Here is a 27635-nt window from a genome sequence, read left to right on the forward strand (position 1 = left end):
ACAGTCAGCCCAGCGTAGCGCTTTCTCCCCTGGCCAGCCTCAGCGCAGTCACAGTCAGCCCAGCGTAGTGATTTCTCCCCTGGTCAGCCTCAGCGCAGTCACAGTCAGCCCAGCGTAGCGCTTTCTCCCCTGGTCAGCCTCAGCGCAGTCACAGTCAGCCCAGCGTAGCGCTTTCTCCCCTGGCCAGCCTCAGCGCAGTCACAGTCAGCCCAGCGTAGCGCTTTCTCCCCTGGCCAGCCTCAGCGCAGTCACAGTCAGCCCAGCGTAGCGCTTTCTCCCCTGGCCAGCCTCAGCGCAGTCACAGTCAGCCCAGCGTAGCGCTTTCTCCCCTGGTCAGCCTCAGCGCAGTCACAGTCAGCCCAGCGTAGCGCTTTCTCCCCTGGTCAGCCTCAGCACAGTCACAGTCAGCCCAGCGTAGCGCTTTCTCCCCTGGCCAGCCTCAGCGCAGTCACAGTCAGCCCAGCGTAGCGCTTTCTCCCCTGGCCAGCCTCAGCGCACTCCCCAGGTCAGCCTTTAAAGGGACAGTTCACTCGCTATGCTTCTGCATGACATTATTTCTGCTTTAGTGTCTGCTTGGTAAATGTCGGTTGTGCGCCTTTCTGATGATCTGCCAGCTTTTGACGATCTGCTGATGGCAGGTATAGGGTCATCTCAGTTTTGTGGTCTAAAGCAAGACAATTCACTTCAGAACAACGCCATGTGACACCAGATTAGCTTGTTCAGTAACACTCTGCTTCCAGAGGTTGTACATACATACATTACTCTTCCAAAAATTATGTCTCTATTATTTTCGGGTGGAACTATTTCCTGTGGCAAATGCAACCAGAAACCAGTGCATTCAAGGAAAGCGGCACTGGCACTGGCACAATATAAAAGTTATATTTATTTTAATCATTGTCAATGAAAGCTAAAAAATTGAATTCATATGTACAGCCTCTGGAAACATAACAGCAATGTACAAGCTAATTTCAAGTTACTTGAAGTGCATTTTATTGGTTCAGAGCACAAACCCTTGAACGCCCATAATTAAGCTGGCAGGTCATCAGAAACGTCTCTAAATATTCAAAATATCTTTCATGGCAAACAAAAATTGCCTGGGCCAATCAAAAACACATTAAACCAGAAACAAAATCGCAAATCCCAGGATGTGAACTGCCCCTTCATCCACAGCTGCCCCGGACATCAAATACGCCCTTTCCAAAGCTGGAGTCAGGCCTGCTTAGCGATGCTCATGAGCGGCTCTCCATTAGCATTTAGATGTATATTCCAGACCCGCGCCAGCTCGGCCCGCTAGCATTACCGCCACTGGCCTTCCTGCAGGAGAGCTGTGGGCGTGACGCAACGAGATTCTCCCTGCTAGCCCTGCATGCAGATCATGCAATAACAGGACAATAATACCGTAACAGGCCAGTCTGCCTCCAGCTCTACAGCGGGAGCGTGAGGTGGACAAACGCTTATCCCTGTAGGAGCTCTACTCCAAAGAAGAACAGCAATCTGGCCAAATTTAGAAACGACCACAAATTTTCCACAGCCTGTATTACTGAGAAAGAATGAGAATGAATAAAGGCTAAATAAAAAAAAACTATGAAACACTTCACAGCCCCAAACCTTTATTTAGAGAGACAAAAGTGTCTCAAGTCTCTACATTAGTCATGACTTCCAGACCTAAAATTAGTCTAATTTCTTGTCTTTGAGATTCCTCCTCCTATAAATAATGGGCATTTTCTAATTTTATAATGTGTGTCTGCCTTAATTTCACCCAAGAATATGGTGTGCCTTTTTGTGGTTTCTGGAACAAATTTCTACATCCTGACAGTTGAATCAACAACAACCCCATGTCTTTCCCACACTGAGTAAACTAGCCTTCTGTGCCCCCACCCCATCTGCGTAAAATTATTCAGTTGCTTATTACCATAAGTGAAGAACCTCACACGTGATAGCATTTTTTGCATTAGCGAGTCGTCTGAAATATTTTGTATGTCATTCAAATCTAAGTGGCTGTCAGTAAAAGCATTTCCGATGGACCTAAACAGCCCAGCCAAGTCTAACCCTGGGCTGTATGATTAGCCAGCAGGGACTTGGCTCCGGTTACCGCAGCGTTAGCTCTCCCACACGCCACACCAGGTGTCCACAGGCCCTTGCCTGTCACTGAGGAGACGCACCTCTCCCCCCACCAGCTCTCCAGCAGCACTGCGCTCGTGGGTAACGCAGTCCAGACTGGAGACCGGCAATTCCAAACTGGAAAACGAAAGGACAAAAACTGTTTGAAAAAATTGACAATTTTTTTTTTCACTTTGCACTTGGTAAAAAAGCGCAGTAATCTGCATGCTAAAACCTTCAATCTCTGCTCCTGGTGGGAAGCTCAGTGTTCTGCTGTTTTCTGTTGTAGTCTGTGTGTTTATTACTATATGCTAAATTTCATACCCGTAAAACAGAGACCCTTTCCTTCCTCTCCCAGACAAGCACCCCCACCCCAGTGGCCTCGGTAAGGCAGAAGCACATTACCGAGGCAATTCAACTCTCTGCTTGCTTCTGGTGCCAGAGTCTTCTCAAAGGGCTGAGACTATATTCACAGACTGCAATTACCTGACCACCGTCTTCTTGACATTTAACACTTCAGAATGCAAATGACAAAAATGGCCGAGAATTTCTGAGTGTGCCTGGCCAGTGGCTGAAATGATAATACACAGGATTAGTGGAGGCCTAAGGGGAGGACCTCCCTGCGGGTGCTCGCGGCTAAAGTGCTTTCACTGGATGGTTCCAGCGCGGTCCCAGCTGTGTAACTGGTGCATGATGTGTGTAAGCAGCTTTACGAAAGAAAGCGACAGCCCGGCGATCGACCCGCTATGTTTACAAACGGCTTTGTGTGCTTTACTGAGCTGTTTGACTTGAGGCAGGCCATTTCATGATGGGTTATATAATCTCCATTTCTAATTCACATTCCATTCTGGGCACATCAGATGCTGCAGCTTCGTGTCCAGAGGGATTCATTCTGAAGATGGCTGACATGAACGCAAGCCATCACCACAGTCTGGCTGTTCCGCCACACAGAATCATGGGACATAGAGACAGACCGGTAAAAATGAGCAAATTATATGATGGCGCAATGATGTAATAATGCCTTGTGATTGTACTATAAATAAAATGGTATTTTCATTTTGAATAAACTAACAGATCAAATCAAATCAAGGCGTCAATATCACGGCACATGGTCAAATTAAGGCAAAATCTCAAGCTGAGCACCATGAAATACACAAGCCAAATAAATGCCCCGCACATGCCAAGCAGCACACACGCAAGCTTGAAGGAGTGCCAGAAGAGTGACGTATCACCCGACCCCCCCCCCCCAGACAAAGCAGAACAGCCACGCAGACCTCCTGGTGCCCTGGCCTCGGGGGTGGGGGGGTCTGGCCCAGCCAAAAGAAAGAATTTCACCCAGGCTCACTCACAGGCAAATAAAAATAGTTTGTGCAACCACAGCACAACTATCAAATGAAGGAGGGCACAGAGACCGTCCTCCTGAAAAGCAGGACAGGCTTTTTTTGACTGAAGTCTTATAAAACCGTGTGAAACGGCTGGGGGGGTAGGGGAGGCAGGGGGATGGGCGTGGCGTCTGGGAGCCCCGCCTTGCGGCTCCGGCTCCGGCTCCGGCCGCCATCCCATCTATGGGCCTGGGACAGCCCCGAAGGCGACCTGTCACTCACTCCGTTCCCGGCTCTGCTCCGGTTGCACGGGGCAGCGGTTTTCATTTCCAACCGCAGCGATACAGGGTTGCCGTTGGTTACCGCTTAAACACGGGGGAAACAAGGGAATCGGGGTGTCTGGTGTGCTCATGCAAATTTGATCCGCAGTGCTGAAACCAAACTTGGGCTCACCCGCAGTCACTGACATTCAGTCATCAGAAAGTTCACTGAGATTCACGCCAATGAGGTAAACGCTTTGATGCTATTACATTTCCATTTGATGAGTCACCTGGTCTTCCTTGACAGGAAATTTAAATATGGAAATTTTGTAAATGCATGAATATTCATAACGCAACATTAATTATTTAACAAGATGTTACTCAGATATCCACTTGCCACGGTTTGATGCAAGATAACCATACATGTCATGTAAGGCTCTAAAGCCTCGATTGGTAATGTGCTACAATGTCCATAGCTCAGCTATAATACACACAGGATTCAGGCTTAGTAACACGACATTTCTTTCAGCTCCAATTACCTAATTGCTCAGGCCTAAGGACAGACTCAGCTAAGAATTAGTGAGAGCGGTGGAACATCCAGTCTCCAGGGCTGGATGTCCTGCTCAGTGCAGCCCCAGCAGCTGAGCCTGCCGCTCTGCCCACTTCACCACTCTTACCCAGCAGGAGCTCTTTCTGGACCCCGCCACGACACATAAAAAACCGTCCGCTGCTCCGCCCCTCACCCGCAGTAACCCATTAAACACCTGCTGATGGGGGGGGGGGGGGGGGGAGAAATCAAACCCACGTGGTGAGATGTCCAGCTTGGGGGAAAGTGTGCTAGCGATAGCCAGCACACGCAACGCATGACGCAACGCCTGCAGCCCAGTGAGGTCATCGCCATGGAGCCCAGCCTGTAGGACTCTGCCATTGGTCTCTCCAGACCTGGCCAAATATCACACCCGACGGGTCATTTGGTGCCCTGTTTTGCACCGTATATATTTATTTGTTTATTTATTTGTTTGTTTGCCCCTGTTGGTAATGAAGTAAGTAGAACAGCATGCACTAGCTCAGCTTGAGCTTGTTCCCAGCAGTACACAAGCCAAGTACACAGTCCACTCTGAATCAGTGATTGGTTTAAGGTTTCCTCCAACAACAACAAAAACAACAGCAACTGGCTTCCCTGACAGACGGACACACGCATGCACACATTCGCTCGCACAAAGCAAACAAACAAACACACACACACACACACACACACACACACACACAGAAAATGGAGTCTATCTCAACCTGAATCAGAGCATAGCGCCTCCATCTGCGTCACAGTCTGCCAGCCAGAAATAGACTCCAGTGTAAGTGATCCAAGGGGAAATGGAGAGAAAACATTTTCTGGAGATATGCGAGAGAAGGTGGCTCCCCTGCTCAAAACCACCCGAGCCCTTGAGCGGGGAAACGGATTCCTTTTGTGCAGCGGGCAGGCCACAATAAATAAGCGCACCTTTCACCAGGTCAGCGGCCCGGAGACAGAAAGCACCCGCACGGCAACACGGCCACGGGGAGGTAAGAGGAGCCCGCCCCTCAGCCGGGGCACGGGAGAATCTGAGAGCTCCCAGCTGGACCAGCCATGCAGCTCCAGGCCCCGGCAAGGACAGGCCAGCCCACCAAAAATAGACAAAGGACTAATTACAGTGTGTGTTCATTAAAACAAAGAGCCCGCACGGCCTTTGATGGGAGACGTGAAACTTACCCATCACTTCCTGCCTGCCGCACGCACTTATGCAGCTATAAAAGCTACCAAGCACCGCACCCCCAGGACTCTCATTACACTCAGAGCACAGAAATCAGTCTAATGCAGCGCTCCCAGCCTATGTCAAAACCCTTTCAGAACAGTCTCCTCAATGCTCCGCACACACACTGTAATGTCTTTTCCATGACTATGTGTATTTACAATGAACAGGGGAAGATTGTGTCCGATAACATGGGGGGGGGGGGGGTGTTTGGTTCAGCGGGACACTCACCAGTTCACAATGCTCAAAGACCAGCAGGAAGGGGATGACCTCCACGCACTGGCCCAGACACAGCAGGATGTTGGGATGCTGCAGAACCCTGTAAAAGCAGCAGCGGCGCTGGGGTTAAAGAGGGCCGGTGTGGGTGAGTCACACGTTTAACAGGACACTGCCCTGGGCCTGGGGTTGAAGGCTGCTAGTGAGCAGGAGCCCTGGGCTACACAGCTCTGCTGAGGCTGGGAAAACTGTGTCCACTGATTTACAATCACGCTCTGCTAAGTCACAAATGACTCAACGCTGCGAGTGTTTTCTCCTACATCTGTTTGCCTGGTCTTAAGTAAACAGAATGTATTTACCATTTTGGCAGTATGCACATTCTAATGCTTAAAGTGCATTACAGCCTTACAGAGGGTAAAACTAGCACATCAATGATACACAAGCACAGACGGCTTATTTGCCCTGACGTGTTGTTTTCAGCAAATACTGATTTCATGTAAACTAATGGAGATAACGGTGAATGTGCATTTTTCAGCTGAACGAGCTCTCACCTCCCCCGGCCGGCAGAAGGAGTGTTTACCCAGCAATACGAGCGGGCTGTAGGGGTGCCTTTTCGGCCACTCACCGGTAAGGGTCCCCCTGCTGAAGGAAGTCATTCTGCTCCTTGGCGCTGGCGTTGGACTTGAGCTCCTTCACCACCACCCTGGCCGCGCTCGGGTCCGTGTAGACCTCACCAAGCAGGACCTGCCATGGGGGTGGAAAAGAGCATTAAAAAAAACAGAAGGCAGGGACAGCGTGTGTCTCTTATAAGGCCAGCCTCCGCCCCCGCCTCCCCTCCCCAGCACTCCATCACACAGGAAGCCTGGCTTTCCTGCAAACAAGGCCCGGAGCGTGGAAGGCCACAAGGCCACGGGCCCAGGCGGCCGGGGAGGATGTTTTTGTCATTCCTCGGGCCCCGGGGCCACAGCGCAGAGAGGAGCCAGGCATGCGAGGGCCTCCATCCTGAGGAAAGAGGCGCAGGAAGCGGGGCCCCCGTCACCGCGGCTCTCTGCGGGCGGGCACGTGTGCAGCGCCGGGCAGCGGGCCCGGGCACTCCAGCAAACGCACCAGCGCCACGCTACGCGCGTCTGCAAGACCTGACATTTCAGCCATTTCTTTTTATGTACGGAAAAAAGCGAAAAGGTACTACAGCGTCACTCTTCCCTGGGATCTCTGGTCTTTGCCAAGGACCAGACTACTGCGGCTGCTAAAGAAGGCAATCTTACGATGCAAAGAGAAACACACTAACCGCAGTGCTTCATTTTCAGTCATAGAATGTCTTACTGCAAGTTAATTTACGCTATAGAACATACAGCAAGGAGAAGCACGTGAAAGAGGGAGACGGGATTAGCTCACGCTGCATGTCCACTGCACGCAGGCAGGGTTTAAAAATAACTGTACTGCAGTTAGAATTAAAGCGTACACAATGTTTTCTCTGAATGCACTTCATTTCTGTGTTCGCTATGAAAAAACGCAGAGAGACAGCTGTATTTCATGGGAAAAAATAAGCTAAAGATTTATCCAGTAGTCATGTCACATTATTGATATGATATACATGTTGAATTTATCATAAGACATTCCAAACTCATATTCTAAATTATACGGCAAACCAACATTCTGTTATTATTTTGTTTTTTTAAGAGGATATGAGTATGATAAGGCGGTGCCAAACCCAAGCAGAGCTCAGAGCCGGACAGGAAACGCGTACCTTGCCAAACCAGCCATTTCCCATTTCCTGGATGTAGCTGAGGCTGTGGCGGGCCACCTGTGAAGCAGCGGATCCCTCTGTGAGGGCCAAGCACAGAGACTCAGTTAAGTGTGAAGAGGCCTGGACACAGAGACTCACAGTGCACACAGCAGAGCATCACAACTGACAGTCACAAACACAAACAACTTTAGCACAGTATGACTCCCCTGTTCTCACTGTCATGTAAGCACAGTAAGATTCTGTTGCTGGAAGGAAGCAAATTTACGTCACACCTGTGGTGGATTTCCTGTGTACGTACTTACTGTTGAAGTTGACAGATATAGTAACTGCACATTAATTATATTTTAGTAACTGCAAATGAAGACTGACATAAAGAATTTCAAGGTTAATCCCCAATCACTCTTCTTGAAAAATGACTGAAAGCTACTTCCATAGAATGTAAGAGTGGAGGCTGATCACTGGCGTTCTGCTACCTCTCCTTGAATATCACCGTCAAGTACATGTAAAAGAGGGACAGGCGGCTTTGCCAATTCCATGTACGGGAAACTGAACTTTGCACTATACAAGTAACAGGCCACTAATATCCATCACTAAGAATGCAAGGATTTTGCCTCAGTACAGCAAATCCCTTTGAATATTCAACTAAACAGGCTAGGTCACAGGTTTCCCGAGTGCAGCTCAACCACAGGAGACAGGCACATCTACATATCAAATCCCCTTTACCGAACCCTTCTGAGCCCGATAACCTGCACTGCGTCTCAACTTACCGCCAAGGTGACTCACTGGCCAACCTGTGGCTGGCTATCTGATGGAATGGTAACAGAGCCCAGCCTGAACAACCACGGGACAGGGTACATAACACCGACAAATCTGTTATAGCATCATCTGGTTTCTGCTAAAATCAAGACTGCAGTTGAGCACAATGTTCTCGGGGTTCCCCAGCCACTGGTTATACTGGCATTTATATGGTATCTTAAAGTGAAGGCACACTTTAAGATAGATCAGTAGCACAATCACCACTCCACTTCCAGTGCAACACAGGCACAAGTTGACAATAACTTTTTACTTTTTGTTGTAAGATTGCCATATCAATATAATTCCACTTGATAATGCAATGTGAGAAGCTTTAAATGCTATGACCCTTTGTGATCATAGTCACAGAACTGAACAGTCAGAAACTGTTTCAGCTCTACAAGTCGAATATTGTACATATTACTGCATAACATTGGCTACAAGCGCACACAGCAATAGCATAGTACAAGCCCAACAGACTGATGTAATCACAGTCAAACAGAATTAACAATTTACTTCACCATTAGCTATGAACTGGTGAATCCATTCATAATTTGGTTACCATGAAGGGTAACAAAAACGGTTTCAGCTTTTTTCAAATTCCTCGTTTCGGATATATTCAATATTTTGTCGTCAATTTTACATGGAAGATAAATCATAACAAGCCTACTACATCGAGCAGAGTTTTATACTCCGATATGAAAAAAACAGCACTGTAGAGAAAGGGGGAAAATATCACTAGACTTCCTTGGTAATGTGTGTTACTGTAACACATGACTTGCTTAACTTTTCTACCGAAAAAGTATAATTTCAAGGTGTTTCATTGAAGTAAATCCAATCTTTACATTCATGGTCCAACAGAGACTGCTGGTCTTAAATGTGAGAAAATTTCTGAGCATTCCGTTGCGTTGCACACAAGATATTAACAAAAATTGCTTTCAATTTTGGAGGGGTGATTGAGCGACAGATCTTAGGAACTTACTGGATTTATTTCGTATTGTGATCAACCTACTATTCGGGGAAAAAAAGACAAGGCTACTTCTCCAAATGAGTTCATTTAAAGGAGACTTCAGTAACTGAGGTCACTGACTGGGCCTTCCAATGTAACCATTGCCTAGTGATTGTGAGCTACAGTGCCACAGACAGGAAACCCCAAAAGTGACAGCCAGGCAAAACAGGATGTTTACAGGGAAAGTGCGCCTAAGGCGCTCGCTGAAGGATTTCACATCCCCGCAAGGAAGCACACGGACGCAAAAAGATGCTGCAAACGGAAGAATCAAACATCTGGCCAAACTCAATGCACACAGTTTATCATTCATATGGCCACCAGCCAGCACACTACACCCACAAGAAAGAAACACAAACAGAGAATGTGTCCACTGGACTACAAAAAAACGAATAGAAACATAGTGATGGGTGCTTGTGGGGTGTTTTTATATACCATTTTACTATGCACTTTCCCTACTCCCCATCAGTGATTCCAGCTCATTTGTGTTTCTTCACGGATGATCATCAGTGTGCAAACCACCTATTCACTCTACATTTGTACAGCAATGAGTACGTAACCTCTCAGGGAAAACCGCAGTTCACTTCTGAAAAAGTTAGACCAATGTAAAATGAACATCACGAAAGAAGACCTAAATGGCATCTATACAGGGAAGTTTCAGAGTTTCAGGGCTGACTGCAAAGCTTGGTTGTTAAAAGTTTGGTCAAACCTCTGCAAGCTAGCTTGATTTGCGATAAAACTAAACCTCTTTTCTTCTAGATATTACTCTCCTATATTTCCAATGGCAGCCTTTGGCTTATGATTATACCTACACACATGACTGGCCAACAGACAATTATCACAAGGCTCCACACTGAATAATGAGGAATTATCTACATATAATGGTATTCAGTCATACTCTAAAATACTCAATGGAGCATGACTTCAGACAGTGTGGCTGTATGCTCACCTGAAATCCTGGGTGGCTGTAGTATTGGGGGGGCAGGAAGGGCCAGGGGGGGCACAGCCAGAGTGTAGACCTCTGCAGGGGACTGCATGGATGGGGTGTCTTCAGCGGGCGGGGTGAAGTCCAGCTCATCATCAAAGTTGTCTTCAAACTCCTGAAAGATAAGTAACATTCAACCACCAAATTCAAAAATTCAATAACACTTAGGCTAAACCCCTCACCAATCCAGGATCTTAAGCTAATAGCAATGGATGCCTTTGGCTTAATGCCAAAATAATCAACAGTAAACAATTACCAATCAACTAAAAACATTTGGCATGCCAAAAAAATATGCAATATAGATTCAAATGTAACAATACTCCCACAATATTTTCAGTTTGATAGTTTGGCAAGTGTGCATTAGTCAAACCTTGCAACAGTAGGCCCACAAAGTACGATGGAAGAATATATATTTGTTTAAAGGTCATACACAGTACTTCCACACAACAGTAGTAGTAGCTTATGCCATTATATTGAATAAAGCAATTAGTTTCATAAATTAGTTTAATATGTTTTTATTCATATGTTTCATATGTACAAAAGAGCACAGCTTGTCTAATTAAAGAAGACTTTTTGCCTGTGAGCAGTGGGGCATCGAATTTGTGGAATCAAAAGCATGTTTTCATAAAACTGATGAGAACAAGGGTTACATTGTTGATTCTCACCTTGAAGTTGATCTCGCGCTCTTTGCAGCAGGTAATGCAGTTGACCAAGAGAACCACCAAGGCGACCAGTGCAGACACTGACACAGCCAGAGAGAGGTACACCACACCCGCCGTCTCCCCTGCCAGGACACACAACACCCGGTTAACAGCTATCTCCACAGGCTCATTTTTACTAAACGTTGTCACACAACACACTGCATTTGTCATTGTAACGCGTGAAGCCTGAGATAAGGCCGATGAATGGCTAACACAGACTGAGTGGCTGGGCCTAATCGAATGCCATCAGCAGCAGAGCACGGGGCAGCCTCTTCCACACTGATCTTGTAAAATCTCTGACCTTATCTCTGCCAGCACTCCAGCAGTGTCGCAGCGTTTGTGGACGGACAAAACATCTCCATAGCCGAGGGCCGCGAAGCCTCCACCTGTGATTGTACCATTTCACATCTCTGTCGGCCAGTTTAAACAGACCGTTCCTCGACTATTCCTCAAAAATTCAGTTATGGCACAAAAACAGAGTCACCGGAGTAAAACCCTGCAGACTGAGAGCATTTCACACATTGTCAATACGGCCTCGCCCTCCTGTCCTCTCCCGTCTGCATGAACGGAAGGGTCACAGGCCTGTGCGATATGCACACGTGCTGATTGGCTCATTCAGAACAGTAGAGGGCTGGTCAGCCACAGAGATTCATCACCCCAGCTAAAAAAACCTGGCGCATATCAGTGCTGTAGCCCTTCCCGCTAGGCGACGCGCTAATGAATTCTTACTGTCAGACAGGGGGGGTTCCCCTGCATTACACAGCCAGCCTGTGGAGCACTGAGCACGCTAATGGTAATGCGCTAAGCTCAATAACACCATTCACTCCCGCTGCATCCAGGGAAACTCCACAGAACAAATCACTTCTGCCACAGTGTTCATTTAATCAATTTGTTCATTTATTTGAGCGTATTTCCTGAAAAATAATACCCAAAATGTTGCGCATTTAAAAAATGTAGCTAGTTTCTATCACTTTATCATGATGATTATCAGACACAATCACTTCCATTTTTTCCTCCTTTATACTTCAAATGACTGTTTTTTCGACAAATCCAGCATAAGCCGAATGAGGAACAGACGGTTAACTGCTACTTTTCAGGTATGACTATAAAACAGCTAAAGCCAATTTGACTCTTCCTGGTACTAAAGTACTGTGACCTCAACTACACTGAAGCAAGTTATCCCAGGCAATTTCCCCACGGGCCTCCTTAAGGCTTTCCATCTACGTACAGTACAGGACATTCTGGTGCTACAGGTTTTGCAATAGCACTTTTTCAGTAACACTGAGAAATTATATTTCTGTTTTTATAATTTGTGTTCCTGAACTTCTCAACAACTAGACACATAATGGTTTTAACAAAAGCATCCAACATAGGCTGTTAAAATAGCATGTTTTCGACAAATGGACTGACAACGGAGAAAAGGCTCGGTAGAAACCACAACAGAGATTTAGTAAAACACAATAGCTTTCCAAATTTTCTCTTGAAGGCTCACAAGTTCATTTCAACAACTGACTGGTTTTACCATGATACTGGTTCTGGACTCATTGGATGCTGAATCACTGTATCCATGGACAGAGTGAAAAAAGTATAGGGATAGGGATAAAAGTTATAAAAAATATTAAACATCAGGCATCTTCAAAACCATGTTAGCGGCCACAAGGGCTCTTTATCATTGGCGCATGGAGCACAATGTCTCAATGAAAATAAGGTTCCAGTAATGACAATTGAAAACTTGGCTATACTTGAGGCTAAACTGTAATACAAATATGCCTGAATGCAACATGTTCTTCTCTGCACTACCTGCACTGTGGATTACGTAATTGCAATACATATTATTATTATTATTATTAGTAACTGGTTGCTTAGCTCAGATCAGCTAGGGTTTGTACAATGCTGGCATTCATACACTTAAGCCCACTTCATAAATAAAACTAGAAGAGTGCAGTCAGTAGAGTGCAGATCTCCACCAGGCGTGTTAGCTTTGCTGATGCAACAATAGCGGCTACACAATCAATGCAACCAGACAAATACAATATTACAAGTTTTTACCATGTGCCACTGAAAATCCCAAAAACGCCGATTCTGTGAAGTAACGCTAAAGGTGGTGACATGTTAGCTAATGTCATTCACATCAGCCACGGTGTTAGAACGTTGACGTTATAGTCTGGCACTTTCGTTTCAAATCTGGACATGAACAAACTGGATGGGAACAATTCCTAAAGTCCAGCGATGTAAAATATCAATTTCAACATGAAAATGGCAACAAAATAATTGCCACAGATTCAAACATTAACGTACGGCGTTAGTTGGCGGATTATTTTGTTGGCATTTTAACGTTGAAATGGACATTTTACATCGCTGGTCTTTCATTCCAAACGGAAGCAGTTGTTGATCACTTGCGGCCCCTACCGGCCGGTTAGGAGGAGTGAGGAGTTAGAACTCAATGTATTTCAATGGACAATGATGGAAATGAATTCAAATAAAATACTTGTCGTTGACCGATTAGCAAAATATTCGAGAATTCAGGTCCTTGGCCTGCTGCCAGCGTGCACAACATGTATTAGGCTGATCGGCCCAGTAGTATGCGAGATTAGCTGCGGACAGTTACACAAACACACACACAAACACACGAGACCAAACGCATAATCCCCTCCAGGCTCTCGCCTGGTGGAGATAATAATAAATACAGAAAGCAGATTCCTTAAGATACCATGTGAGCAGTGGAGTCTGCAGGTTTTCATTCAGAGCAGCTCCCACAGTCACGTCTGTACTTCGTGTTTGGCTAAGCAGCTGTAAACAGAATAAGCATTTTCTCTTCTGATAAACTGTATGTAGGTCAATTTATATTTGTGCTGAGCCCTGCCGAGGTGCAGCAAGAGCTAAATTTGCCATAACGTGTTATGCAGAGATACAATGAATCACACGGTTGGATGATGATGTGAAATAAAGTGCTTTAAAGGCAGCACAGCTCTCAGCGCATTCCTGCTTATTGGTCTTCTGCTCAAATTAGAACATTTCCTCACACACTTTCCCAAAATGGGCGTCAACTGGGAGAAAAAGACCACACGTTCCAGAAGCAAACACAAACAAGTGACAAATTCAGGACTGCGCGTTTATGGAAAGATTGGTCCAGGTGAGGAGTGTGGAAAAAATTATTGAAATTCTTGCAATTTGTCAAACAGTTCAGCCCAGGTTAGTCCATGTACTCAATGGAATACAATATCAAAATTGAAATGTGTACAATATCATCTTCTTTTGGTTTAACAGTTTTGGGTAACTGGTCACTTTGGTAATCACAAATGAGATAACCAGCCCTGAGGCTGGGTAAACACCACAGATGATGATTAACAAATGAGACTACATCAGAACATCAACTCAAATCATTTCAACTAATCTACAGTCCCCTGCCTACCCTCACCAACAGCCCAGTGAGAGCCCAGCCTCCTGCCACTAGCTATACCATCTAGGCCCAACTCAACAAAGCGCCCACCAGCCCATTTCACTACTGCCCTCAAACCCCAGCCTGGCGTGAGAGCCAGGAGCCATGAGAAAGAGGCATCTGATATAGTGCAATGAAGACAGCACAAGGTAATGCAAGCCACAAAGGTAAAACATTACACTGAAAAAGAGGTTATCATAATAATTGATGTCCATTGCACAACTGATATAAAAATGACTGAATTTTATGACAAGAATGATTGTCAACTGCCAATGACACTTTCAAACCACATGATTTAGTTTGAATATTCATGGGCCCAGCTGAAGCCAACACTGGGAAACTTGTTTGCCTGAGACTATTCACGCCCCGTATATAGCAAGCAGTTTGTACTGCTGTGCAGTATCATGTGCTTCTCCCACATTTAATTTAGCGAATGGCCTGGTGTGCACTCATCATAATGACAACGCTAACAGCGTCTTGGCTCGGCATGCCACATGAAACTAAAATATTTGAGAAACAAATAAGATGTGAAACTACTCATGGCAAAGAAGCCAAAAGCCAAAAATTATAAAGTTGAATCTACAGTCTTGTTTGTAATGACAAAAGGCCAAATTATGAAGCATAAAAAAATTAAGTGAAAAAATATTTTTTTATAGAACTAATGGTAGAACCTCCTCTCGTTTTATTTGGCTACCCCTTGAAGCCATCAGAAAGCAACAACTGTTCTGAAAAACTGATGCTGTTAAGCCCATGGTGCCCAATGTGATAGCCATAGATGAACAAGCACCCAGCAAACATGAGAAAACAAACCATGCTGGCCAGATAAGGATTTGGTTTTGAATTTTGGTTTATGTCATTCAATGCGAGTGAGGGGAAGAGAGAAATCAGTGTTTTGCAGGAAGGACAGAACTCACACAGCCCAGACCTCTCACACAGTTCCTCATAAGCTTACGCAGTGGACAAACCCATTTTATAACTAATTCCCACTTAAATCTCCACTTAAAACATCAAAAATGATAGGCCCTTATCAATACACAACTCAATAGCACAAGTTACACTCCAGTTTTTTTGTGGAAAACAGTTCCCACGAACAAACGACACATATAAACTGCACATTTAACAAGCGTTCATCTTCAACCTGGTCACACGGTGATCAGCGATCACAGAGAAAACAGCGTTGCCAGGAGACAGCAAGCCTTCTGTGCCTCCACACTCTGCAAGAGACATCACCAATGCAAAATGACTGTTATCAGCACTTCATAACCAGTGTCATGTGCGTTCCATACGGGCTGCAACACAAGAACTAAAACTGACTATATTAAATCAGTTTCCCCAAAACCCTTTGATTGCCCAGGTGACTGTTCATTCATTTTGGTGTTATAAAAATCAGCAAACTTTATGAAGGAATCAAAAGACCTACATGGTGAGATATGGTCACGTACTGTCACTGGACTCTGTCACAACTGCAGCCATTAAAAGCTCTGCAACACAGTCGTGTTTGATAGGTGACTTAGCTTCCACACTTGGAAGAGATCGGTATTCACTCAAAAAGTCTTTTCTGCCTAGGCTAGGCTGCTCACCTCTTGCCAAGCATTTTGTACAAAGCATTGTGGACAACAGAAGGCTTACAATGGCTGAAAAATACCAAAAAGCTGTAGTAATAGTAACCAAGAAGACAGAACAGCTCAGTAAGATATTTTTATTATCCAAGGCAATGTGATGTCACAGGCGACAGCCCAAATTAGTCACCATCAGTGTTGCATAACCACCTTCAGTCTCCCCAGTTTCTGCTATAAGTACACAAATAATTCATCTATTTCACGTTTCAAAACACTCAGTGAATGTTCCTAGCGCCCAGTAGCAATGAGCTATCAGCAAGCATGTAGCCAATATGTGCGGCAAGGCCCAGCCTTAACCACATATAGATTCTATGCATATGCAAACGTGTGTAAAGAATCATGTCCTCGGTCAGTAACGCATTTGCTGGCCTCAGCTCAGTCATGGGTTCATATTATGACTCGGCAAGCCTAGCAGATTATTCAATTGGTTCCCAGGTCACTAGACAAGGGCCTGCAGTCTCGTGCTTCTCTGCTGCATACTTCGCTGATGTGCTAGCGCAGGGGTAGGGTGTGCCCAGTCTTCAGCACAGCCGGCCGATGACACATTCAACCGTGCCAGCAAGGAAGTAATGTTGGGCTGCCATTGCCTGAAAAACTGATCTACAGAGGATGGTTAAAAAAAACAAGGTGGAAAACCTTTCATCGAGCTGTAAAAACACTGCGGTTGGGTGGAGACGTCAGGGCAGGCTTGTACGTGTGTGTTCATCTTGAACACAGGGGATAACCGTTTTCCCACCACAATACACAGGTAACACGTCAGTAAGCATTTCCTCTCCTGGTGCCAGCAGCAGCAGCAGCACCCAACATTGTCTGGCCTGTTACCCTTCCCTGAGCATAGACTACATGAAGCTTAAACCTTTGAGAGGCATCCCTGGAAATCAGTGATACACTCAACTCAAATATTCTGAATCAAGTACCAGTTCAACATGGGGGGGTGCCGAAAATAACAGCACTAAACCTGAAGCAGATTTAAAAAGAATTACAGGTCAGAAATCTACAATGGCAAATTCTACACAAAGACTTACAAATGGTATTTTTACTACACATAAACTATCCTACAGAACTTTGAGAGTACCTCTAGACCGAAAGTGACCATATTAGCAAGCTCAGTGCCATAAAGCTATATTGTTTAACATTAAACAGGTTGGGATATTTGTTCTACAGCAGAATAAGAGAGAAAACAAAAAGATAAAACAACTAGGTGTGACCGTAGCCTTCAAGGCATTGTTTAATGGAGAAAGTTTTCAAATACGCGATCAATGTTTCATTGTTATGCAGTGTGGCATGTCTTCAATTAGTCTAATTACGGGAGCTCACGCCCATGTGTTTATGCACAAAAAGTTATCTAATCATGGAAGCAATTCCTATATTGCTTATAAAAAATAATTATTTTTTTACTGTAAACCGTGGTGCTGGCAGTATAGGGGAGTAGCAGAATTAGCCTACATGTATTGGAGCTGCTTGCTAAAAAGCATACTATTCTGAATTTTTACCGTGAAAATATAATAATCGTTCTCAGTCATATCTATGATGCACTGGCAATCTCTGTCTGCAGATAAATTTACCAAATGCATGCTCTTCAGGCCTGTATCATTTCTTCTGAGAAACGGGTGTGGCTACAGAGCCTGTGAGGTAAGATCAGGTTTCAGCAGAGTGTTTGTAGCTAGCAAGATACTGCAATGGAAAGCACAAGTACAGAGAAGCAAAACAACAAGCCAACAGAGCTCATTAAAAAACCAGACAACTTTGGAACTGACTTTCCTCAATTGCAACAGATTTTGAAAAACAAAGATACTGTAAAAAATAAAAAAGGTATAAAAACAGATACAAAAACAGAGGTGACTGGGCGGGATTGAGAATAGAGGAGTCCTCTTTGATTGTAAAAACAGGACCACGGCAAGGCTAAAAATCCTGCCGTGTTCCTTTAACTACAAAGCTACATTTTTCCCCAAGTGAAACTGTGGAAGCAAGATCAGCTTTTTAAAATTAATTTAAACTTTAAAAAATTTAAGAATAAGCATACAGGGCCAAGCAAATATCTCCAGCTGGCATGTAGAATGGTCTGCGCTCTCTGGCCACTTGCCATGAAAGTGAGGCCCAGTAAAATCAATTGCTCTGGATTCTTTACCCTCAGCAGTACTCTCTGGTCCTTAAGCCACCATATTTAAATACCCGGTAGCCGCAAATTAGTTTATGGCAGAAATAATTGAATTTTGGACAACCCTATCAAATGAAACTACCAATACCAGAGATTTAGGACAATACCATTTATTAAGGGAAGGTTAGACAATGTAAAACAAGTAATTTTTTGTCACTTTCTCTCAAATTCTCTTTGCCACCGTTCTCAAGGTTTGACGGAAACAGAAACCAGAACACATCCCAGGAACTACTGAGATTCTCAATAGTTCCGAGTATGGATGGTTCTGCAACTGTTTTGTGCAATGGAAAAGTACCATTAGAGCTACTGTGAAGAAACTGCTGACTTTGTTGGGAAGTGTACAGTTCTACCAGAGAGCCAGCTAATCCCAACCAGCACTAGACCCAAGAAACCCTGCTATCCTTTTCAAAAGCTGAATGGCAAAAGTTGTGAGAAAACAAGAGTCAGCATCAGTCTGGATTTTGAAGAAAGCCAACATTAGCTGTCAAGCTATTGTTCTATCATAGCTAACATTTGTCTACATGCATATCGAACATCAGAGACGGCTAGCTCACATAAGATAAATCTGTGTACTACTACATAAGCCAGCTTCCCATCACATTATGCTCAACGCTGCACCAACACTGTGCACAAAGACGCAGGTATTGTTCTTCCTTTTGGACTCAAGGCCCATAGGTGACCTAATTTATGTTTTTTCATGAAGTAGCTTAAAGGTAATGAACTACCTTTTAAAAGCAATTTTAATTTAGTTTACTACTTCTCTCTTACTTGTAGCTGCGCTGTAACTTAACTACTTCCAGCAGCTTAGTTAACTACATTTTCAGAGTAGTTTCCCCATCAAGGAGAGCTGGTGCTATTGACGAGAAAATAACTGTCAGTTTGTTTATAGCCTGTCCAGCTTTTAAAGAAGGCTTACTCTCACTTTAGTTTTTCATTTGAACACAAAAATTATTCCTGTACACATGCAGCACATACAAGAAACAATAAAAAACTGTATGCTAAGTAAGCAAACATAGGTATGATGGTAACTATGGTGACCAGTGAACCATGATACTAAAAGTGAGAAAATAATTAAGGCATACTGTTATTTTTAAGGTTTACTTATCTATCTGTTTTACACATACAATCTAATAATATCTTTTAATAAACTGTACACTGAAATTCTGAAGCACCTGTACTGTAAATTATTTTAAATGGTTAGGGCACAGCATTTTTTGTGGAACATAATTCAGCTGCTGCAGTTAATATCTAACAACTAAACCAGGTCTGGTACAACACTGAAAAAATGTAGCCTATATGCATTGAATGCTGTCTGCTTTGAATTTAACTGTTTTAATGTTGCAGTGTTAACATCTAAGTAATCTATAACCATTCAATTCACCTTGACTGAATATCCTATTTTTCCATCTTAAGCCAGCTTTGTTCTGCTTCTGCATTTTCAAAGCTGTGAGCCTAAATATTCTCACCTTTCTGTATTAGTTATTTTAAACATAGCCTAGACGTCACAATGGAATATTAAATTCAGGCTCACAGCAACTATAATGCTAAGTTGGGACCTACAGCACTCGACCTAGTCTGAAGCATAGTTAGCATGAATTCCCTTTAAATTAAGAAAGTAGCTTAATTTACAGCTGTTATTTCAACTTGGTGGTCAAACTCCACATACTACAAATTCATTGAAAAGAATTTGAATTTTGAATCATTCGGGATGGACACAACCACACATCTATACAACAATCAAATAGGCATTTCAAAATTGTAATAATAGTTCTTTATAACTGGTTCATGGTTGCGGTAGTGCAGCAAAATGGGCGAAAGTGTAGCCAAGGTTGTAAGTTTCATTCCCAGGTGGTCACTGCCATTATACCTTTGACAAGCAAACTAAATTGCTTTTGTAAATATCCTAGGGTACAAATTATTGTGAGTTGCAAGTCACCCTGGATAATGCCTGAAATGTATAATATATACATCATTGCTGCGTCATGCATTCCCTGAACAGCTCAGGAATGTGACAATGCTGTCATTATTAGGTCAAAAGACATTTGTCCACGTAAGAGAATGAATGAAAGTGATCCAACCATTTGCAACCCCGAACCATTATACAGGACGAACATCATTAAAGCAAACAATAAAGATTAACAGAATGAGTATAATTCCCATGAGGTGGCTTCAGAGGTGACTGCAACAAAACACGCTGACAAAACAAAAAATAAACAGGCCAGCTCTCCAGCAATGGACTAGTGTGCATTTCTTCAGTTCCTAACCTAACTCACTATTTATGCAGGACGATCAGACAGAGTTTTTGTCAAAGAATAGGCTGAGAGAAAAGCAAAACTGGAATCTTTGCAGTGCCCACTTCTCACCATTGTTAAAAGCCCACAGTGCACAGGAAGTTAACCAAGGACACACACAACAAAAGCACATCCGCCAAATGTAATGTGAATTTTGTTTAAAATGCAGACTTTTATGTAAACGGACATAGTGATACCACAATCAACAAAGAATGGTCACACATTTGTTATGGTTTCAGTCAGGTGATCACTTGCTGCCGGCCCAAGGGGCCGCTTGTGGTGAAATCGCATGCTAATTTTCAGAACTCTCGAATGTAAGAGTGCTCATAAAACCTATTATTACCGAATAATTTACAGTGATCAACACAAGAAAATAAATCAAATATATCCCATTTTATAGTCAAATCCTAGAGATTTTTACTACTACAACTAGATATTTTAGACAAAATCCAACTAAATTTGGCTTATATCTAGTCAATACTATTAAATCCTATTTTACTAAGTAAAAGAAATTTAAATTTAACTAAAGTCAACTGATTAAGATTATCACCTCGCCCTATATTTGAGTTTTACTGCTATTATATCAACTAATGTCCTTAATTGCCATATTATTTCATAATCATAGTAGGTTACAGGAAAGGCCTAATACGACATTGCACTGCTTATATTTATATATAATTAATGGCAAACTTAGCACAAATTCAACATAATGCCCAAGTGTACTGTATTTTCTTCCTATATCCTATAAGCAAACACCTGCACTAAACCAGAGCCGATAAGGACAGAAAACCTTCCACATTAAGGAAAACCACATGGTGAAATTCCTTTGCCTTTCCTTTCTTAAGCAGGACATAGCTGCAGCTCTAACGGCTGTGAAACCTTGAGTAGAACGGCAGCTAAAACCGCATCGATCACCTGCTCCCCAGCCTGAGATGGACTGTTCCCCATGTGACAGCGATTACACTAAAACAGAGCACTCTGAATGAAATACATCAGCAGCACAGCAGAGACATTGTGGGGGTGTTTTACAGTAAATAAAATGACATCTCACTGAAATTAGACACGGTCTCGCTCATTTGTTTTCAATACAGTCCTAACCCACATTACTCAATGACCTCTCATCAGAGTGTTTAATATGAAAACAATTTCAGCACTTCCGAGTAGTAAACTTGTCACCAGCTCTGTTCTAGAGATACTGACAAATAGATCAAGATTGCGCTGCCATTTCCTTCTGAAATGCAAGCCAACTTCTCATTTCAGCTGGCTGTGTAAAGCCTAAATATTGACAATAAAAATGTATAAACATTATTGTACTGACTTTTCAGTCACAAGAAAGGTTAGGAAAGAGCAACACGTTCAATAAAGTAATAAAAATTACACTAATTAAAGGGGACTGATTGATCCCAAAGAAATGTTGCAACCTTAAAAAAGACAATGCTTCAATCTAAAAATGGCATAACCAAGTAATCTACAAAAATATATTTGGTAAACATGCCATGTGAACTTGGTAGACATTGGTAATTCAATTACCACAGTACAATTTAGGTTTACCTGTCACTATTAAAAAGTGCTGCCTAGAAGCATCCAAGAGGGGACTGATAATAACACAAATACACACCTAGTAAGATAAACATGACCAGTCCTGATGAATATCCTCACGAGACAAACTTTATTGCAGGGTACAATAAACTTGTCATTGGGAGCAAGGAATATATATGTTTCCATTATTTTGTCGATGATTTAGGTTGATGTTAACTTCTTTGAAAGATTAACATATTTAGCATTACAAATAACATTATACCACTCCAATTTAGTCATTCAGCATACAGTATTGATACGTTTAGGGTCATGGTATAATAGTGCAATATGGGTCTGTATAATATTACATAAATTATATTCTGATCGTGGTTTTGTTCCAATTTAATTAGTAAATTTTGTTCAAGAAAAATTCAAACCCGTGTAATCATAATATTTTGTCTGCGTGCTTCTTAATATTGACAGAGAATAAATTTTGAATTAAGCAATAAATATTTATTTTTAAGTGACGTTGACTAGCAAAGCATCAATTCCCTGGCCTCCTCTTACAAGGTACCAAGATGCTTGACAATCGGAAAAATTGACTTAGCAAGCGAATTTCCGTGACAAAAAATATTTGTTCATAATTTAGTTAGGCAGGTTATCGACATTTCTATACGTTTCCCTGACAACAACCGTACTTGTCAACTTAACCTAGTGTTAACATTAGCCAGCTAACCTGCAATAGATAGCCTAACGTTAGAAAGCCAAGTTAGATAATGACACCGGTTTCCTCGGCGCTACTGGAAAAAATAGCTAACTAGCTGATTTGGCCAACAGTAAATGAAACCTAGTCTAGCTACTGCTAACTAAGCCTTCACGTTAGCTAGTTAGGCTAGGGTGTCTCACGTAAACAGCCAACATACCTGAATCTGGATACGGAAGTGGTGCGCCGTCAACCGGTAACAACGGTGGTATCCCAGCTGCCAGCATGAAAAAAAATCCAAAACCGTTCTCCATTGTTTTTAGCCAAGTTAGCTAGCTAGCTTTCCAGCTAGTTAGCATCAGCTACACCAATTCGTTGCCTGAAAACATAGACCCAAGCATATGCTCGTCTATTCTGATCAAATGTGTCGCTAGATAACTAGCTGTGTAGTGCTAATGCTACTACCTATCAAATGGATAAAGCTGACCGCATTCTTTGCATTTCTCTTTAACGTCTGCTGGTATCGGTATAACAAGCTAGCTACAAAAAGCTAAGCGGTGTGCTGTGTTACCCTAGCCAACCCTATTGCCAACTAGCTACCTAACCAAACAGCCAGGCTTGCTTCTTGGTTAGCTAACCAAAATACATTGCTAGCCAAGTTAGCTATCGGTCTCACTCACTGCCGTGATTCATCGCCAGTACAAAAAAAGAAAGGCTAGTCGACTAGCTGCCTTTCGTGGACTACCATGTTTATACTGATATGCTTTACAGGCATTGTCTGATGCGTAAAACCTTACAATTAATCAGGGATTTAATTTAGCTAGCTAGCTAACAAGTTTAAGACAATCAAATACCACCATTCCCTGACAGCGCCATGTTGTGACTACGTCATTTGAAAAGGAGGGACAAAGTTCTTTGTGGTGAGGTGTGACCACATCACGGCGACAGGAACAAGAGCTAATGAGGTGCCACTGTCTTGTCAAGTGACACCATTAGGTCCAATCACCAAGCGGAATTGTCTTTTTCTTCCGCACGATACACACCCTTTCAGACCAATCTAGTAGGATATGTACACCAATTAGATGATAGTATGTATCTTGTGCGGAGAGAAAAGCAACACAAACGTTCATTTTTGACCCTGATGCACGTGTTAATACGCTCAGATATACGCATTGATCTTATCAAGAGAGATACTATTAAACCCTTGTGTTTTCCATGTCATCAATGTCAGTGCGCTTTTATGGATGCAATCTTTCTGGTTTTTCAAGACTACAGGTTTCAGCTCCATGAAATTGAGCTGAATGTCCCCTAGTACTGGAATAAACTTCAAGCGGTACTGTAACTAAAAGAGAAGGACAATTTAAAGGTTTTGTGCAGTTTCACGTTCTTGACACTGCACAAATTTAGGATTTTAGTGCCAATAGTAATCCTGAAAATATATCAGATTTATTGATCTCAATTGTTTCTATCTGTGTGAAATATAATGTGTGTGCTTCTTTTGCAGTATGTATCACTCCTTGTTTAACTAGCTAAGCCTTGAAGGACTAATTTCAATCTCAGTGAATCTTCTAGTTTGAAACAAAGTTCAGTATTTGAACTGGGTGTTATGGTGAAATTACACCAAAATCCAGCTTTTTAGATATACATGCCAGTGGTGGATTTGCTGTCGGAAGAATGATACTTATTTTGAAATGTCACATCTATGGTGAAATATGGTGGTGAATTTTTTGATGTTATGGGTTGTTTAACATATACTGGTCCTGGAACTTTTATCAAGGTCATTGGAATCATACACTCCAGCAACAACCCAAGACATTTTGTTCACCAATCTTACTTGTTTTTAAAATGCCTTTTCCTTTCAGCAATACTATGAGTCTAAAATAAGATAATTTGCTTCACTTTTGCTCATTAAATGTGAGGGGAAAGCTACTTTTAGCAAATGCCACACTCAGAAAGATTAATATGAAGTCAAACTGGCTTTATATTACTCTTTTTAAGATTTCATTTTTAAACAAGAGCCTAAGAGCCACAGAGCCTAAGAGCCACAGGAGCCTAAGAGACTTTTGGGATCAAATAAGGGAATACAAATCAGTGCACAGAAGGTACTGTTTAATTGCAAGTCAAGTGGGCAGAATAAACAGCTGTGCTTGACAGGAATACACTTGTAGTTTTTGAAACTGGGGAAGGAGGTCACGCTCAACAGCAGATTTCTCTTCGCCTCCAGCCAGAACACAACCCTGATTCTGCTCAGGATTCCCTTCAGTTTCCTTAAAATGGCCATGACTGACCTGCTCACGATGTCTGACATAACCTCTGCTATCACTGCTTGCCAAGGTAACTCATAGACCTGAGTGAACTCTTCAGGAAATATTGTTGTTATTGTCTATGTGATTTGTCTACATGTGTCCAAAAATGATGCCATCATCTGATGTTTTTTTATGGTACACGGTTAAAAGACAGGGTTTAGTAATGACATGTGAATACATTACTGATATGAAGCAACAAAGTCTTGAGGATCAGTGGGCACACTTTCTAAAAAATAATAATAATAATTACTAATGAATAAATATTAAGTGTAAATTAAAATTATTATTATTTTTCTTCCACCAAAATGGCTAAAAAGTCTGTATAGTTTAAAGTTACCAAATTTGCAGGCCTTCAGAGAACTTTAACAGTATCTCAGGCACACAACATGACATTGATTGAGGTTACTGGTTGCACTATACTAGCAGTGTTTTTTGTTTGTTTGTTTATTTTGTTGTTGTTGTTGTTGTTGTTAATTATTGCTTTCTAAAATCATGTCATACAATGTAGTGATGTAAATATGCAGATATTTTCTTATTCTTCTTGTATGTGTCTTTATGGAATGAAAATATGTAATATGTTCTACTGCATGATCGTAACAGATCATTAAGAAGAAAGATAATAAAATAAAAAGGATGCACAGATGTTATACTGTAACTTATGCACATATACATCTCCTCATGTTGAATAAATTGTAATGAGTGTTCCAGTGCATTATTGATATTACCTTGGTACCTCAATCTTGCTTTCAGATGCTGATTCTTTCAACCTCAAGGCCTTTTTCAGAGATGTGGGTTTGTCTAAGAAGTCACCATTGGATATTGAGAAAGTCTTTAAAATCCTGGACCAGGACAAGAGTGGCTTTATTGAGCACGATGAGCTTCAGTTGAGTGGCTGCAGAAGTGCAGGCAACATAAATCAAGCCATCCATGGTCTTGGTTTGATTTCTGATGAGCAGATCTATAAATGTAAAACATATGTATTCCAGACAAGTTTCTTATTTGTCATACTGTAACGCACAAACTCATGGATCAAGAGTTAATATGATGATGGTTTGATTCAAAAGTTTTTTTATAAATCACAATTCTTTTAAAATCTCAACCACTTTTTTCAATCATTGGACAGTTCATTATTAAATGTGTTGCAGGAAACCTTACCATATGCCCTGTCTATCAGTCTCACAGTTTTAAGTTTCTGTTACTGTAACTGTGCATTGAATTACTGACATGCTACCGGGAGTGGAGTGACCATTTTTGATATTGTTAGTTTTACTGCCCTCCATTTGCTTGGTAAATACAATGGCTGTAGAGAATGAAGCTCTGCTTGGGTTTGTTCATGAGTTTGGTCTCCTCACAGGAAGTTTGTGTTAATGGCTCTGCATATTTGCTGGTTCATGTTTTATAGGATAAAGGTTGCGTGAGTCTCACCACAGCATTGATATTGCTTTACCTGTAGGCTGTTCCTTCAGAACTTCTCTAAGGGAGCACGGTCTCTGACAGCTGCAGAGACCAAGGCATTCCTCCAGGCAGGGGACATGGATGGGGATGGCAAGATCGGACTGGAAGGTTGGTAACTAGACAGCAATGATGCAGCTTCCAAGAGAGGGAAAATTCCAATCATAAAAGATTGAAATTCAAAATGTAATGAATGAGGTTCTACCAGCTTACATAAAATATGCCGTCTACCAGCAACCTTCAGACAGAATTCCCTGTCATTAAAATATATTCATTCGATATGTGCAAAGGTACTGAAACCTGTATTTTCCTTTTCAGAGTTCTCAGCCCTTGTCAAGGCATCATGAAGCCAAGATAATCCTAATCTCATTGTGCATTTTCTAACTGCCTTACTACATCTTTATTTAGTTATGGATGTGCTGCACTACATTCCACACATATGTTTTAGACCTTGGTATGTCATGGCTTATATGGATATTGATTTGTGATTTGGAGTTTGCTTCTAATGTTTAAAACAATAAAACGTTGTCATCTGTGTTTCATATATTAACAATCTGTTGACAATTCCCAACGTAGATTTATTGTTTAACGAGTGTACATTTATTAAAAGGCTAATAAACAAAATGTAGAAATGCATTGCCTAGTTTCCTTGTTTCACTCAATTTGTTTATTGCATTCATTTGTGAAATATAAGTTTAACAAAGTTTTATAATACATGAGTAAAAAACAAGAGATAACACAGAAATTCATCATCATAACAGTCAAATGAATATTTTGTTAGACAGGGCATCAGCTGAGAATCGAACCGTTTGGGTCCAGCCCAGTTAAAAGTCCAGTTCCTTAACTACTATGCTCCACTCCTGCCCCATTTGTGTATATCATTACTGTAAACATATAATACATTCAAACTTATGTGAAAATGTATAAACGCTTTAACTTTGAGAAACAACTATTAGGAATTAGCACATACATACCTTCTATTAATAAAAACTATTTTTCATTGATATCAGTGACAGCCAAACATCAGTTGATATGGAACAAAATGCACTACTTGTTTATGTTTACTCACATTTACGAGCAAAAACCATGTGGTTTGGTTTTAATGCCCTCAATAATGTGCATGCTAATTATTTATATAGGATGTAAAAAGCAATTCATTCAAAATGTCTTGGGTAAGAGCTTGATGTTGCAGCAGTTTCTTACAGCAGATTTGGATCCCCCAACTGCTTTCAT

At 42.2% G+C, this 27635-nt stretch overlaps 2 protein-coding genes across 3 annotated transcripts in view; one reads left to right on the top strand and one right to left on the bottom strand.

Moving 5' to 3' along the window:
- LOC135248367 (serine/threonine-protein kinase LMTK2-like) overlaps positions 1-23525 on the bottom strand; it is a 45177-nt gene extending 21652 nt beyond the window's left edge. For both annotated transcript variants that reach the window (XM_064322915.1, XM_064322916.1), the window contains exons 1-6: positions 22865-23525; positions 10881-10999; positions 10180-10330; positions 7433-7509; positions 6311-6429; positions 5701-5788 (exon numbers count right to left, since the gene is read on the bottom strand). In XM_064322915.1, coding sequence (XP_064178985.1) covers positions 5701-5788; positions 6311-6429; positions 7433-7509; positions 10180-10330; positions 10881-10999; positions 22865-22958 — 648 coding nt within the window. In that variant the 5' untranslated portion in view covers positions 22959-23525. The remainder of the gene's footprint in view (positions 1-5700; positions 5789-6310; positions 6430-7432; positions 7510-10179; positions 10331-10880; positions 11000-22864) is intronic.
- A 1316-nt stretch (positions 23526-24841) lies between these two features.
- Positions 24842-27038, top strand: LOC135248368 (parvalbumin, thymic-like). The gene is made up of 4 exons (XM_064322917.1): positions 24842-24978; positions 25701-25833; positions 26404-26513; positions 26721-27038. Exons 1-4 carry the CDS (start codon positions 24918-24920, stop codon positions 26747-26749), a joined length of 333 nt encoding a protein of 110 aa, XP_064178987.1. The 5' UTR covers positions 24842-24917; the 3' UTR covers positions 26750-27038.
- Positions 27039-27635: the final 597 nt, after the last annotated feature.

Source organism: Anguilla rostrata, chromosome 2 (genome assembly GCF_018555375.3).
Source record: "Anguilla rostrata isolate EN2019 chromosome 2, ASM1855537v3, whole genome shotgun sequence".
NCBI classification, from domain to species: domain Eukaryota; kingdom Metazoa; phylum Chordata; class Actinopteri; order Anguilliformes; family Anguillidae; genus Anguilla; species Anguilla rostrata.

Excerpts from the sequence above, each read along its gene's own strand:
- LOC135248368 (XM_064322917.1), top strand. The coding sequence starts at position 24,918 with ATGGCCATGACTGACCTGCTCACGATGTCTGACATAACCTCTGCTATC. Across the intron at positions 24,979-25,700 it reads TGCTATCACTGCTTGCCAAG|ATGCTGATTCTTTCAACCTC; the intron begins GTAACTCATAGA and ends TCTTGCTTTCAG. Across the intron at positions 26,514-26,720 it reads TGGCAAGATCGGACTGGAAG|AGTTCTCAGCCCTTGTCAAG; the intron begins GTTGGTAACTAG and ends TTTCCTTTTCAG.